Source organism: Marmota monax, unplaced genomic scaffold (genome assembly GCF_021218885.2).
Source record: "Marmota monax isolate L192 unplaced genomic scaffold, Marmota_monax_Labrador192_F-V1.1 WCK01_AAM20220418_F8-fsc00010, whole genome shotgun sequence".
NCBI lineage: Eukaryota > Metazoa > Chordata > Mammalia > Rodentia > Sciuridae > Marmota > Marmota monax.
In genome coordinates this window covers 4,392,163-4,405,938 of record NW_026692321.1, presented here as the reverse complement: position 1 = coordinate 4,405,938, position 13,776 = coordinate 4,392,163, and the positions used below count along the sequence as shown (strand labels likewise).

The 13,776-nt window shown below is 49.3% G+C and overlaps 1 protein-coding gene across 4 annotated transcripts in view; it reads right to left on the bottom strand.

Annotated features, from left to right (window-relative positions):
- Nucleotides 1–9,024, bottom strand: part of Asap2 (ArfGAP with SH3 domain, ankyrin repeat and PH domain 2) — a 151,866-nt gene extending 142,842 nt beyond the window's left edge. For all 4 annotated transcript variants that reach the window (XM_046441218.2, XM_046441219.2, XM_058578353.1 and 1 more), the window contains exon 1: nucleotides 8,866–9,024. In XM_046441218.2, the coding sequence (XP_046297174.1) occupies nucleotides 8,866–8,991 (126 nt within the window). In that variant the 5' untranslated portion in view covers nucleotides 8,992–9,024. The remainder of the gene's footprint in view (nucleotides 1–8,865) is intronic.
- Nucleotides 9,025–13,776: the final 4,752 nt, after the last annotated feature.

Here is a 13,776-nt window from a genome sequence, read left to right as displayed (position 1 = left end):
GAGATGGTCAGAAAAAGAGAAGCAAGAAAAGGTGACTGGGCTGCAGAGCAGAGAGCTGGGGTTCCTGTGATTCACCCTCCATGTTATACAGGAGCTGGCTAGGAGTCACCTCTCGGGCCCAGGAGCTGCTCAGTGGCAGATGAGGACTACCAGGGGAACACAGTACAAGGACTTAAACATTCTCCTGTCCTCTCCAAATCGCTCCAAGGTCTGGAGCAGAGGACTGCCGCCTCTCTGCCGGGGTCTGCCTAGACACGCAGAGCCATGACTCACTCTTTAGGGCCACCTCTCCAAACACAGACTTGCTGACACCCAGGGAACACTCTGCAGGTCTGATCACCACTGCAGGCTGCCCAGTGGGAGAGTATGCTCCAACCCTCAGCCCTAGGGGCTAGCCCTATTCATTGAACTCACTTCCTGGCAGTTACAGTCACTCAATAAACACCTCTAAAGTTAAGTGCCTCCCAGGAGTTAGTATTTGATGACCCTGGAGATATGCAATCACAACTTACCCTGAGTCAGAGAATCTCCACAGGGGAAGAGACCCTGGCAGGAGACTGGCAGAGGGGCATTAAAAGACCAACAGGAAGAGGACCTGAAGGACACCATTCTATCACCTGCTTCCACAGGTCAGAAGACCTGCAGTCACTCATCTGAACCTCTGTTTCTTTATGAAGCAGGGAAACTGGACCTCTCATAGGATTAAGAGAATTGAATAATCAATCTTAACATAAATCAAGGCTCAAAGTAATGTCAAAGTAATGTCAGCTACTGTTGTCATTATTGTTAAAAAAAAGAAGAAAAAGGTCTAATAAAGTGATTTCTTCTGAGAAGCTAGGCAAAGAGGTCCCCCACGATCCTGTCATTTGAGAGAACTGTCTTCATCACCCCGATGTTATTGACAAAGCCATATCCAGCAGCAAGTGGCAAGACGCCATCATTAACAACACTGTCAGCAGGGCAGCCTCCCGCCAGGTGGGAGAGGCCCTCCCCTCATGGCTCTGCGGGGCAGGGCGTCCCTCAGAGCAGAGCAGAGGGAAGAGGGACCGAAGGGAAGCACAGAAGAGGCAGAGAGGGCAGAGCAGCGGCCAGGACTTGCCAGAAGCAACCACTCAAGAAACGCCATGGACACAACTTTCTAAATTAAAACCCACATGGACACTGGAGCCTTCTCAGGCACGGGCCCTCTCGGGAGCTGGTGGCTGCTACAGACAGAGTGGGACAAGCATCCAAACGGATGATCTGAACCTCGGTTCTCTTGCTTCCCAGCTCTGTGAACTTGGAAAAGTGACCCAATTCTCTGGACCTTCTGGGGTTTTTAATAACTAAATAAGTTGTAATCAATGTATGCACAGCGTGGAGTAAGCACCCGGTAAATATTAGAAAGAACAGAGGAGGAGGAAAAGCCTTCGTTAACTGACATACACCAGGATACACCAGGCCCACTCACAGGGCGGCAGCAGCATTTCATATCTGCATTTCATATCGGTAACCTTCTCTGTAAGCTCACGGAGAACAATGCAGGCCTCCTGCTCCCCTGCTGCCCTGGGTGGAAGATGACCTTGAATCCACTACCACGCCACCCTGGAGCTTGCTCTACAGCATCAAGGGCAGCAGATGACATGCCAGACTAACAAGGCCATTTGACTACAAGACCCGTGGGATCCAATCCACAAGTCTGCTGCATTCTGAAACACGCACACACGGGCTAACGTGGGCCCAGAGAAGCTGCTGGCCCTGACCCAAGGCGATACAGGGTGCCCCACTGACGCCAACCTGTCCGCCTTCCCGGCCCCCAGAGCACAGAACACCTCTCTACCTCATAATGCCACTATCCTTCCTCAACGAGGCCCTAGAGCCAAATCATGATGGCCACAGAGTAGAAATGAAGACTTAACAGCTGAAGAATCAGTCACTCCCCAAAGCAATTAAATCAAAGAATCTTAATGTCAAGGCTGGAATCAGAGGCCCATAAACTTGGACTGGAAAAGACAAACATCTCTACTTCATTTGCATCTAACTGATGTTCAGCACCTTCTCCAATCATGAATGAAAGTAACACAGGTGGTAGTGTTAGCAACACCTGTAGCTCCAACAAAAGATACAGTAACCTCACACTGTAATCATCAGAAATGCCTCAGTATTCCTTACATTCACAGCACTTCACAATTAAGGCTAAGTGCAATTAGGCCCACCGCTAAATCCTGATATTAGTAAAGAAGCAGATGTTAGTGTGACACAAGTTTTTAAAATACTAACTGGATTTCGATGTCACTGGTTTCCTTTGAAGTCTTAAGTATTTTATTCTGTGCATTAAAACAGCTTTTTGAAAAGACATACACCACCTTCACCAGCGCCTCAGAGGGATCCGTGGCACAAGCTGGGGACAAGAGATAAGTCCCTTGTGGGGAAGAAGCTGGTCCTGTCCTGTTGTATGTCCCTGGCACCTGCGGCCATGCGGTAGGTGTCCAACATATATTTATGAAAGAACAACAGCGCGAGCAGCGCGGTTCTGATGGACGGTCCACTTCCGCCACAGCACTGCTGACATGATAAATGATAAAGGCAGAAAAGCACCTGGAAGGGGCCCGGCAGTCAATCCACCTGGAGACCATACCACTCGGGGTCACACCATGGAATGCATCACCTCTTTTTAGTAGGAAAAGAGGAGTGTTTGGAGGCGCTGAAGTGGGGACAGCATGCCAGGTACAAGGCACAGTCAACAAGTATCACCTGCATCATCTGCCCAGAAAAGCAGCCAGCAGCAAGGTGCCCTCTGGCCCCACCCCATGCAGCTATGCTTCAGTCCTCCCTGCCCAGGGTCTGCAGTAAGACTAAGTTAACCCTTGGGCGTGGACCCCGGTTCCAAGACCAGCCATGCTGCCCAGCACACAGCTGGCCTCCACATTAAAAAGAACCTGCACTGGACAGTGCCGGCTACACCATGGGGTCAATGGAAGGCCCATTCTTCAGGTGGCCTGGGCTTGGCTGTGGCCTCCTTTGGGCAGGAACCCGGCTGTTCACCAATCTCAATGGACCCCTCATCTCCGGCACTGTCACCACCTCGCTGAAGACCCTTTTGCCTGGATGATGAAAAGGCCTCCAACCCCAGCTAGTCTTCCTCTTTTCTCTTATGCCCTGCAGGTCTATTTTCCATGGAATAAACACTGTGAAGTTTTTAAAATATAAATCAGACCATGTTATTCCACATTCAAAGTCCTCTTAACAGTCTCCCATCCCACCACAGCAAAATCCAAGTTCTCTCTCCAAGCCAGACGGGGCTGTGGGATCTGGCCCTGCCGCCCCCCTGAAGTCTCTCCTCCTCGCCCTTGCCCACTCCTATTCTGGAACGTTGGCCTTCTTTCCGTCCTTCCGTGCTCTGAGCCCACTCACATCTTCGGCTTTTCCCCATGTTCCTCTATCCACAGACCTTTCTTGGCTGGCGCCCTCTGCATTCCAGACTGTTCAAATGTCACCTCTGCAGAGAGGCCTTTCCTGATTTCAGTTTCCCAATCTCCAAAATCACTTTTTATCTCCTCATTATGCATAACTTTTCCTTACAGCACTGATCACCATCTGACATTACATTACATAATCATCTGTTTATCAGTGATTAGCAACCATATTTGGAAGGAGTCTATTAAAATACCAAGGCTCCAGGCCTCACCCAAACCAAACCAATCAGAATTCTGGGGAGTGGGGACAGGCTCCTTCAGTTCACAAACCCCTCCCAAGCAACTCTGATGTGCAGCCCAGGAATCCCCGTCTGACTCTCAAACTCTCATGTGCATATAATGCACCTGGGGTGCTGAGAAAATGCAGATTCTGACTCAGGTCTAGGGTGGGATCTGAGGCTCTGCACTTCTAACAAGCCCCAGATGATGCTAATGTTGCTGGTTGCTAAGTCATTCTTGGAACTGCCAGGGTCTCAAACTGCAATGACCAATAAAACTTTGTGCAATGATGAGAAAGTTCCAAATCTTCACTGTCCAACAGTCACCATCAGCTAGGTATGACTACTGAGCATCTGAGATGAAACTAGTGTGGCCAAGGAGCTGAATGTTAATCTCAGATAACCATCTTGGGTGGGGCAGGTCTAGAATATATGTGATCCATGACAAAAGGCACCTGTACCCAGCAATACAAGTCTTTTTTTTTTTGGTACTGGGGATTGAACCCAGAGGCGCTCAACCACTGATCCTTGTCCCCAGCCCTTTTTACAAGGTCTCACTGAGTGGATGAGGACATCTAAGTTGCTGGGGCTGACCCTGAACTCCCAATCCTCCTGTTTTAGCCTCTGGAGCCACCAGATTACAGGCATGTGCCACCATGCCCGGCCTATGTGGAGTCCTAAGAATCAAGGATTATTTCAAATTCTTGGCCTGAGCAGACCTCTGCAGATTGGGTGCATGTGAAAATCCTATCTTAAGGCCTAGTTTGCCACCAGCTCAGTGGATAAATATTTACCCAAGGTAGGAAGGCAGATACAGAAGACCATACTGAACCACCTTGGTGACTACAGCATGTGGTAACCCCCAGACGACTAGTTTGGTTTCAAGACTTGTTAAAAACCATACATCTTTTCAGAGGCCTGGGTGTGCTAGAGGGCTCCCAACTGTGTGTACCTACACCATCCTGGACCTTCTCAGACACTCTGACAAGACTTCAGGGCAGTGACTGCTTACAAGATGCCTCTTTCTTCCCTAGACCAAATTAGTACTGTTACTATTAACCCTAAGAGAGAACCTGAATCCAACAGGAGGGGAAGCTCACCTGAAAAGATCTTTCCCTGTTTAAGTGATTTAAAATGTTCCAAATACATAAATCCAGATTTCAGGACAGCATAAAAACGTGGCCCTGTTTGACCCACAGAGGCTGACTTCCAAGAACATGAATGTACTAGGCAAGATCCTGTCCTCTCACCAGATTCAGAATCTGTCCATCTGGGACTTGAAGAAGATGCTTTGCAAACAAGTCACAAAAAGCTAAAATTCAAAATCGGAGTCCTGCCTAAAAAGCCTGAGGCCTGGTTCCCACATAACTGCGGGGAGGGGTCTGGACCCATGGACAGCAGGGCCCCTGGGAGTCTGCGAGGCCCAGATGTTCACGGTCCCCCTGCAGTTAGAACCCAGTGATTATGACAGCAATGAGATTTCCAAGGTAACCAAGGACAACAAAGCAGAGATTATGGCCCCGGAAGGAAATAGATTAAATTTTAATACTAAGGAGTCAACATCAAATTTATTTTTAAAACTGCATCAATGCCAAATAAGCAAGGGAGAATAGATGGTGTCATAAAGACGGCCTAACTAAAAACCTGAACATCCAAGTATGTACACAATTTTTCCATATTTTAAGAACATTTCAAAGCGCCCAGAGGCTCAGAGAAACTAAGGGGGGGGGGGGCAGAGCCCAAGGGAGAAAAAAACAGCTCACTCTTCAGATTTATGCCAAAACTACTTATTTTCTCCATTATTTCCAAAAGCACAGGGCAGACGCCAGTTGCAGCACCAGACATTGATAAGTTTGCTAAAATTGTGCAAAATAATTACTTCATCCAGAGAAAGTGATCGCCAAGTGAAAATTGAAAACAGCTGTACACTCACCTGCGGCCAAGACGGCACACTAGCTAAAAGGTGAGTGTGAAGTGGTCATTCACTCATGCACTCATTCATTTGTCCCCTTCCTTACACTCCCCACCACCACCATGTAAAGCCTATCCTCACTCCAGAGTCTGTCTGTGCATTAACTACAACATGATCTGGAAAACAGCATTTATTAAACTATTTGTCTAATAGGTGCTGTGTTCACTACAACCCTCGGAAGTAGACAGGTATGATTATCCAGTCTAGAAAGCTGAGGAAAATGAGAAAATGTTAGGTATCTCACCCAAGTTCACAAACTGCAAGTGCTGGAGTCTGAACATGAACCCAAATTGACCTCACGAAGGAGCAATTTAGAGAATGCAGGATTATTAAAGCTAGAGAAGAGTTTAGTTTCTGAAGATAGCTTGGAATCAGGTTCAAATTCCACTTAATAGCTCTATAAACTTGAGCAAATAACGACCTCTCCCAGCCTCAATTTCCTCCTCTACAGAGCAGGGCTCAGATTAAAGACAACCCATGTGACATTTGCAGCGTAGGGTAGGGACCAGGTACCTAGTAATATTCCAGCTACAGGTATGCAAATCAAAAAAGCACATTTCATACCCAGTACCAAAGTGGGGAAAAAAGCACATTTCCATTGGAAAATGACTTTTTGCAGACACAACCTCCATTGGAAATAAATATACACAAAGGTTAATTCATCTAAAAATAATCTACTAATTTTATAACTCATTTAAACATAGGCCTAAATTTTATTTTTTTAAATTTCTGTTAACTGCAAAGCTTTATGTCACAATATCCTCTCTCGTGTGCAGTATAAAAAGTAAATGTCTTGTTTAAAACCAAAATATTGCCAGGCCTGGAGGCACACACCCATAATCTCAGCAATTCGGGAGACTGAGGCAAGAGGATTGCAAGTTCAGAGCCAGTCTCAGGACCAAAGCGATTTAGCAAGGACCTTAGCAAGGACCAAAGCGATTTATCAAAACCCTGCCTCAAAATAAAAACTTAAAAGGGCTGGGGACATAGCTCAAAGATAAAGCACCCTCTGGGTTCAATCCCCAATATCAAAAAACAAAATGAACAAAAAAACAAAAACAAAATTTTGTGGGAATCATTTGTCATTAAACCATACACAGAACAAGTTTTTATAATGGAACTGAACATTAAGTGCTCTGGGGAAAAAAGCATTTTTTTAAACAATCCATGCTGATTCCTCTCAGAAAGTAAACAACTTTCAGATGTTGCCATGAATCCAAGTTCACACGTGTCATCATCACAGCATGTATGCTGCATTTATTTAAAGTGAGATAAACCTGCAATGGTTTCAATTTTTCCATGTTTGAGACTCCAGCCCAGTCTTGTGCTCAGATGGCAACATGAAGCAAGCCTGCAATTTAACAAAATGACCAAATCCAGCCTCTCTTTAATCTGCTTGGTAACTGAGCTCTAGGGTAATCTCCTGCACAGCATACAAAAAAAAAAAAAAAGGTTTGGATTCATCTACTGAAAAATTAATCAGAAAAGGGGTATGCCAATTTTAATAGCAATTCCTATTTGCCTGGCTTTCCAACATCTGCCAGTGTTAATAATATTTAACTGACAAACTACAGTAGGAAAAGGCAACAGAACTTTAAATACAATCAAACCCTTTTTTAAGGCATCATGTACAAAGCTCCTTCCCTTAATGAATAGCTGCTACCTTTCTGATTGCAATCATTTCCATAAGTATTATTAATGATGTATTTTGAAAACACTGTTAACATTTTCCTATTTTCAACTGGAACTAGAGAAAAAATTCCATCCATCCATCCCCACCTGCCTCATCTGAAGACATCCTTTTAAGCCCTGCTCATAAAAGTGTATTGAAGAGATCTGAGAATCACAGAACTCACCACCAAAGGTTTACTTGCAGCTCTCTGCCAAAAACAGGGAGGAGAGTAGGGAGTTAGGGAGGATGCCCTAGCCATACTTCAACATTCAGAATGCTGAATCTGGCATTTTTCATTTAGCCTAGTATTGACTGTTTATGTCTACAAAGAAAAAAAAAATTCCACTACGGAAAAACATTCTACATTTTTTTTTCCAACCAATTCCTAACAGCAGATGCTTTGTTCAAAGGGGGAAGGGTAACGCGACCGCTCACTGGTGATATACACCCCCATTCACTGTGGGCCAAGCATTTTCTTCAAAAACACCTACAATACTCAATTTTAGGGCTGTAACTTGACATTGTGGCCAAAAGAAACGCAATGTTCCAGTTCACTGTTGCCTCACGTGTGGCTTGAAACCGGTCACCTATAATGAGCGCAAACACTTGGTACACAATGCCTCTGATGCGGAAGAGCAGCGTTCTAATCCCGTTCAGGAGGGAAGGAAAAGGAGGATCCAGGAGAGGCCATGGCCCCTGGACTCTCGGGCTGCTCCTTCCCACTCCGCAGGCTGCTTTCTCAGCCTAAGCTGCTGCACTCCTCAACGAGCCCTCTCCCCGGCATGTGGAGAGCCCACAGGCTAGCAGCTCGGCGCGATGACTTGGCACCTTGAAAGCCGTTTACTAAAACCAGGCCTTTCCCAGGTTGAGAGGCAGGGAGGCGACCGGACTTCCAGCAGGTGGGACGCAGGTACCGGGGAGCGGCCATCAGGGGAGCGGCCATCAGGGCTCCGGACATCACGGCGCCGGCTCCGCGCACGCGGTGCAGCGCTCCTCTGCGGCATGGCGCGGAGGCGGCAGGGCGGCCAGGCTGGCGGGGCACCCTTCCTGGGCAACCGGGTCCCCCCGACCCACGGAGAGTGGAGGCGCCGGGCGGCTGCGGCGGGCGGCCGGGGGCGCACAGCTGTCCCCACCGGGCCACTTCGGGGACAAGTTGGCGAGGTCCGCGCGGGTACCCACGACCCCGGGCCGCGGCGGGCATCGGGGTCCCCCGCTCGCAGCCGATCGCGACTCCCGGGCCGAAGTTGGCCGCGCCGGGGAGTCGAGGACGCCGCCGCGGAGCCCCGCGAGGGCAGGGAGGACCGGCGCGCGGGATCTCGGAAAGGCCCAAGGTGGCCACCCAGCCTCTCCCCCGAGCCACCTCCACGGGAACAAAGGGCTTCTGTTCCGGGCAGGGCTGGCCCTGCCGCTCCGGCTCAGGAGCACGAGAAACTTTTCCCGGGTGTGGAGGCGCAGCGGCGGGAGGGCGCGGGCCGCGGGCGGGGTCGGCCCGGGGCGCGCGCCGCGGTACCTGCGGCCGAGCCGACCGCCCGCGAGGCCGCCGCTCACCTCCTCGATGGCCGCCACCGTGTTCCGGCAGTGGGCCGTGCGGGTGGTGAAGCTGGAGGCCGTGGGCGCCTTGTAGTCCTCGAGGGTCTCAGCCACGAATTCCGACACGGAGATCTGGTCCGGCATCGCCGCGGCGCGCGGGCGGCCGGCCGCGGGGGTGCCGCCGCCTCAGCCGCCGCCGCGGGCTCCGATCGCCGAGCGCTCGGGCGCCGCAGCCGCTCCGGCCCGCGGACAAAGGGAGCGCAGCGCGGGAGCCGCCGCCGCAGGGCGCGGGCCGGCCGCGGGAGCAGGGGCGGTGCGGCCCCGCAGCTCGGCCCGGCCGTCCGCCCGCGCGCGCCGAGGGCTGCTGCGTCCGCCGCCGCGTCCTCTCCGAGCGAGCCCCAAGGAGGGCGCGCAGAGCCGGCGGGAACTGCCCGCCACCCAGCCGCGGGCCCCGATCGCCTCCCGCGGAGAGGGGCGGGTCCGGGCCGGGGGCGGCGGCCGGCCGGGCGCGGGGCGGGGCGGCGCGGAGGGCCGGGCCGCCAATGGGCGCGCTCGCCGCCGCCGCGCCGCCGGGAAGCGGAGCCTGCAGGAAGGAAGGCGGCGCGCGCCCCGGCCCGCCAGCCGCTCCTGGCCGCCGCGCGCCGCATTGTCTCGGCGTTCGGGGCGCGCGGCGCGCCGGGGTTCGAGGGCGCGCCCCCTGAGCTGGCGGCGCACGGACGCCTCCCGGCCCGCCCCCCGGCCCGCCAGAACCCGGGCCTGCACCGGGGCCCGCCAGGGCGCTAGCAGGGGGCTCGGGACACTCTCCTCGGAGGCATCGGAGCCCACCCCTCCGCAGGCCAGCCCCACCCCTGGCGAGGAATCCCTCGGAATCCCCACCCAAACCGCGGGGAAGGCCGGTCCAGCGAGACGACGGTGGGAGGAGCTCGCCCCCTGCTGGAGGCCGCGCTGCGCCCGGGGCACCCCGCGCGGTGACCAGCGCCTCCCGCACCGTGGGGGCTAGCCAGTGACTGCAGGGGCCGTGCAGTGATCGTGTGCTTTACCTGGCGGTCTTAGCAGACACATAAGGAGATGGGTACTTGTTTTGTATAGAAGACAATTGGCCCAAAAGCGAGTCAACTGACAAGTGGGGATTGCATCCCATGTCCTTGCCTTGGAAGAGCGCCTCCCGGCCCCCAGTGAAAGTCCCAGCCACGTTTCCTAAGCTTTTACATCTACAAGTGTTCTCCCTTGGGTGTATATAGTTTTAGGGTACAGAAAAATGGTTTCAGGCCAGACCACACCCCTGTAGAGCTCCGAACGCCTAAATGGTATGGAAGTGGGGGGACCTCCGGGGACCCTGGGACATGTCTGAGGAGGGGCTCTCAGAACGCTGCAGCAGCACCAGTCTACCAATCTCAGACATAACTAGTCCGGTAAAGAGTTTGAATTAGTACAGGTTTTCATTTACAACTCCCATGGAAATTCTCATAGCTGTATTTTAAAACCCAGAAGTTCTGAAGACACTAGTCAAAAGAAAATCACACCCTATAACTCTACACCAGGCATGTGGCATGGTTTCTGTAGCTGCCAGCAATAAAATCAAGAGAAACTTTACAAAAACCTTTTGTGCATCTGAAAAGGAGGAAGTGTGAGAGACATTGGAAACTCAATATGTGAGACAAAAAAGTCTCCTGACCGTAGGACACTGGACCAGTCAAACAATCTTTTTTAAGCTGCCATGTAAGAATTTGCCATATGAGGTGGCAGCATGGGTCAGACGTTATGTATGGCTTTTGGTATTTTAGTAGCACGCATGTGAAATTTAACTTTCTAAAATAAATGCATTAGTGGGTAGCTTTTATCCTTGTACTAGGCAATAAATTACAATCTAAAAACTGCATATGCCTGCCTCTTTCTTCCCTTTATGGGTCTCACCCTGATGGTGTCTCTGAGGACTTCCTCTCCTTGCAGCTTTGTGCCATTCCAGTCTTTGGTGTGTTGTTGGTGTTAGTATATCCTCTCCACACAAGGCACTTGTGTTCCCTCCCACTTGTTTTCCAGCTCCAGTCTTTGTGGACTTCTTTGAGGCTGGACAGCATCCTAGATGACTTTTTGCATCTTGGATCTTTGAAGTCTGATTTCTAGATTATGAGAGATTTAAGAGGAAGTAGTATTTTTTGTGGGTGTCTAGTCCATCGTTAATCAAGGCTCTTCCTACAAGTTCAAAGCTAAGCTTGGTGTTCTTCCCGTCTTCCCTTTATGTGCAGCTCCTGCTCTTCATTCTTGTACTTTCATTTGATTCTTCAGGTACAAGGATCTTTAGTAGCCTCAGAAAGTAAAATTGCAAAGCTGTGCTGAGTTAATAAGTGGACAAGAAGGCTGGTAGAAACAAGCAAGCGGTTACCAAGTCTGTCTGTGATGTAAAAGGGTCACGAGAGTGGCAGTCACTTCTCCATCATCCCTTAGAAATCTAACTTGCCCAGTGCAAAAGCCTAGGTCAAAAGCAAGACCTGAGCAAAACATGGCCAATGCCTCTCTGGGGTTAATATAGGAATAAGGAGCTTCCAGTAAATAAAATTAAACAGGCATCAAGAAAACATTATGTACACACACTTGTTAATCAATCAAGAAGATGCTGATAATGCCATTACAGACCTGTACTCCCTTAATCTGAACACTTTAAGTATAAAAAGTCCTGAAAATCTAGTCTTTAAAATAATTCTTGGGCCTGCAGTTGTAGCTGGGTGGTAGAGCACTTACCTAGTATAAGTGAGGCACTGGGTTTGATCCTTAGCACCACATAAAATAAATAAATTAGAAAAATAAAGGTATTTTTAAAAAACAGTCTTCAAAATAAATAAATTAATTCTTAGAGATAAAAATTTCTCAAGATGAGCTGACATGAAGCTATGTAGTCTTGTTTATCCCACTTCATATGAATATTTTTGTTTTGCTAGAAAATATAAATGTGCTTGATAATAGACATTACCCCAAGTCCACTAGGAGTAATTCAAAGTTATACCATAAGAGCAGTGTTATCATTCTGAAACCTGAGAAATTATGTATCTATACATATCTAACCCATGGGTTTCACATAAAAGACCATAGTCCTCTATTATTAAAACAAGATAGCAAGCTGTTATGACAAACTACTCGAGGCTTGAAACTTTATAAAGAAAAGATATTTATTTAGCTCACATCTCTGGAGTCCGAATGTCCAAGATGAAGCAGGCCCATCTATTTGGCCTCCAACGAAGTTCTCATGGTGGATGGGGGCATGACATTGGGAATACTTGCACAACCCATCACAATGATGAGACAGGAAGCCAGAGAGAGATTCAGGGTCAAACTCCTTCTTTTAGAACAACTCACTCTCCTGAGAGATAATGGAGGTCCTAAGAAAACTACCTTAACCCCTTCCCAGAGCTGGGTCCCTAATGATCTAACCATCTCACACTAGGCCCCGCCTCTTAATGGCACCACCACACTAAGGACTAAGCTTCCAACACACGAACCATTAGGGCAAACCACATTCGAACCATGGTGAAAAGGAGAATGTGCAGCAGCCCACTGAGACTGGCTAGCAGCCCATTTTCCAAGAAATTCTCTGCCTCCTGCAGTTCACAAGAACCTGACATTCTTCTCTCTCGGATCAAGGTGTGCGATATGTGCTTAACTCTGAAACTTGCTGGAGGGTTGGCTGGTTTCACACTAGACTTGCTCGGCTACTAGCTATTAACTTGTAAATGACTACTCTGGGAATGGACAGATCTGGGCCTTAGGAGAACTGTGGCCAAGAGTGCAATAAATAGAAACAACACACAGGGGAAACCTAGCCATGAGACCATGGAAGCCTCCTTTCCACACCACAAAGTCCTTTCCCAAAAGCAGAGCCGTGGAAGGGACCCTCTCGTCCCATCAGAGCGGGGAGCCTATCTGCCAGGCATCTCACTACTTAACAAGTGAAAGAGCCCGCTTTGCCTCCCTGTGCCTAGGGTGGGTAGATCAGCCTCCCTGGGTGAGAGAAGTTCACACTAGCCTCCTGCTCCCACTTCCATGGCTCCACGCTCCGGGGTTTACGTTTGGAGGCAAAAAGCTCCTTACTGTCATAACAACATAAGCAGGGCCAAGTCACTACTGAGAATCTAACCATCAGTCCTAGACACTTGAGAATGAGCACGTCTTAGACCAGTAGAGCTAATTCTTGAGAATGGACGACAAGCTGATGTATTCATAGCTAACTTTAAAGGAAGGGTACTTGAGGGCTATTATTTTGTCTTAACAAGGTTTCTATCAGTGACACGCTTAGTGCTGATATACAAGGGACCATTCCAGATAAATGAGGGACAATCAGTTCTATCCTGGAGCCAGCTTGTATGAACTCCAAGGGAGCTGGTTGTCAGCTTTTAAGGAATTTTACAGGTTGTTTTTGTATCTGTACCGCAGAAATGCTATCCACAACTGTGCTCCCACAAATCTCTTCTTGAAACTGTCCACAGAGAGAATTGACAAATGCTAAAGCTCATGTCTTGATTTATTGTTTCATTGATTGTATAAATTGAATAAAGTGACAGAGAAAATGTTAACGATGCAGACTGTATTTAGAAATGGGTCACGTCAGGCTGGGGAGGGTAGCTCAGTGGTGAAGCCCGTGTCTTCCACACACAAGGACCTGAGTTCTTCATCTCCAGCACCACCAAAAAAGAAAGAAAGTCATGTCTGTAGTCATGTCATTGTGAGCCGCAAAGGTTTTGAGGGAACATTCTCAATATTTGTGCACTCTTTCATGATGCACCAGAGAGGCCGCTGCTGTCACAGACAGATGAATGAAGTTACAGGGTGCATCTTCCTGTTGCTCCTCTTACTCGTTAACATAAACAAATGTCAACCAGCGCAGGTGTCAGAACGACACTCATTTGTCAATGGCACCGGTAACTTTTTTATTGAGTT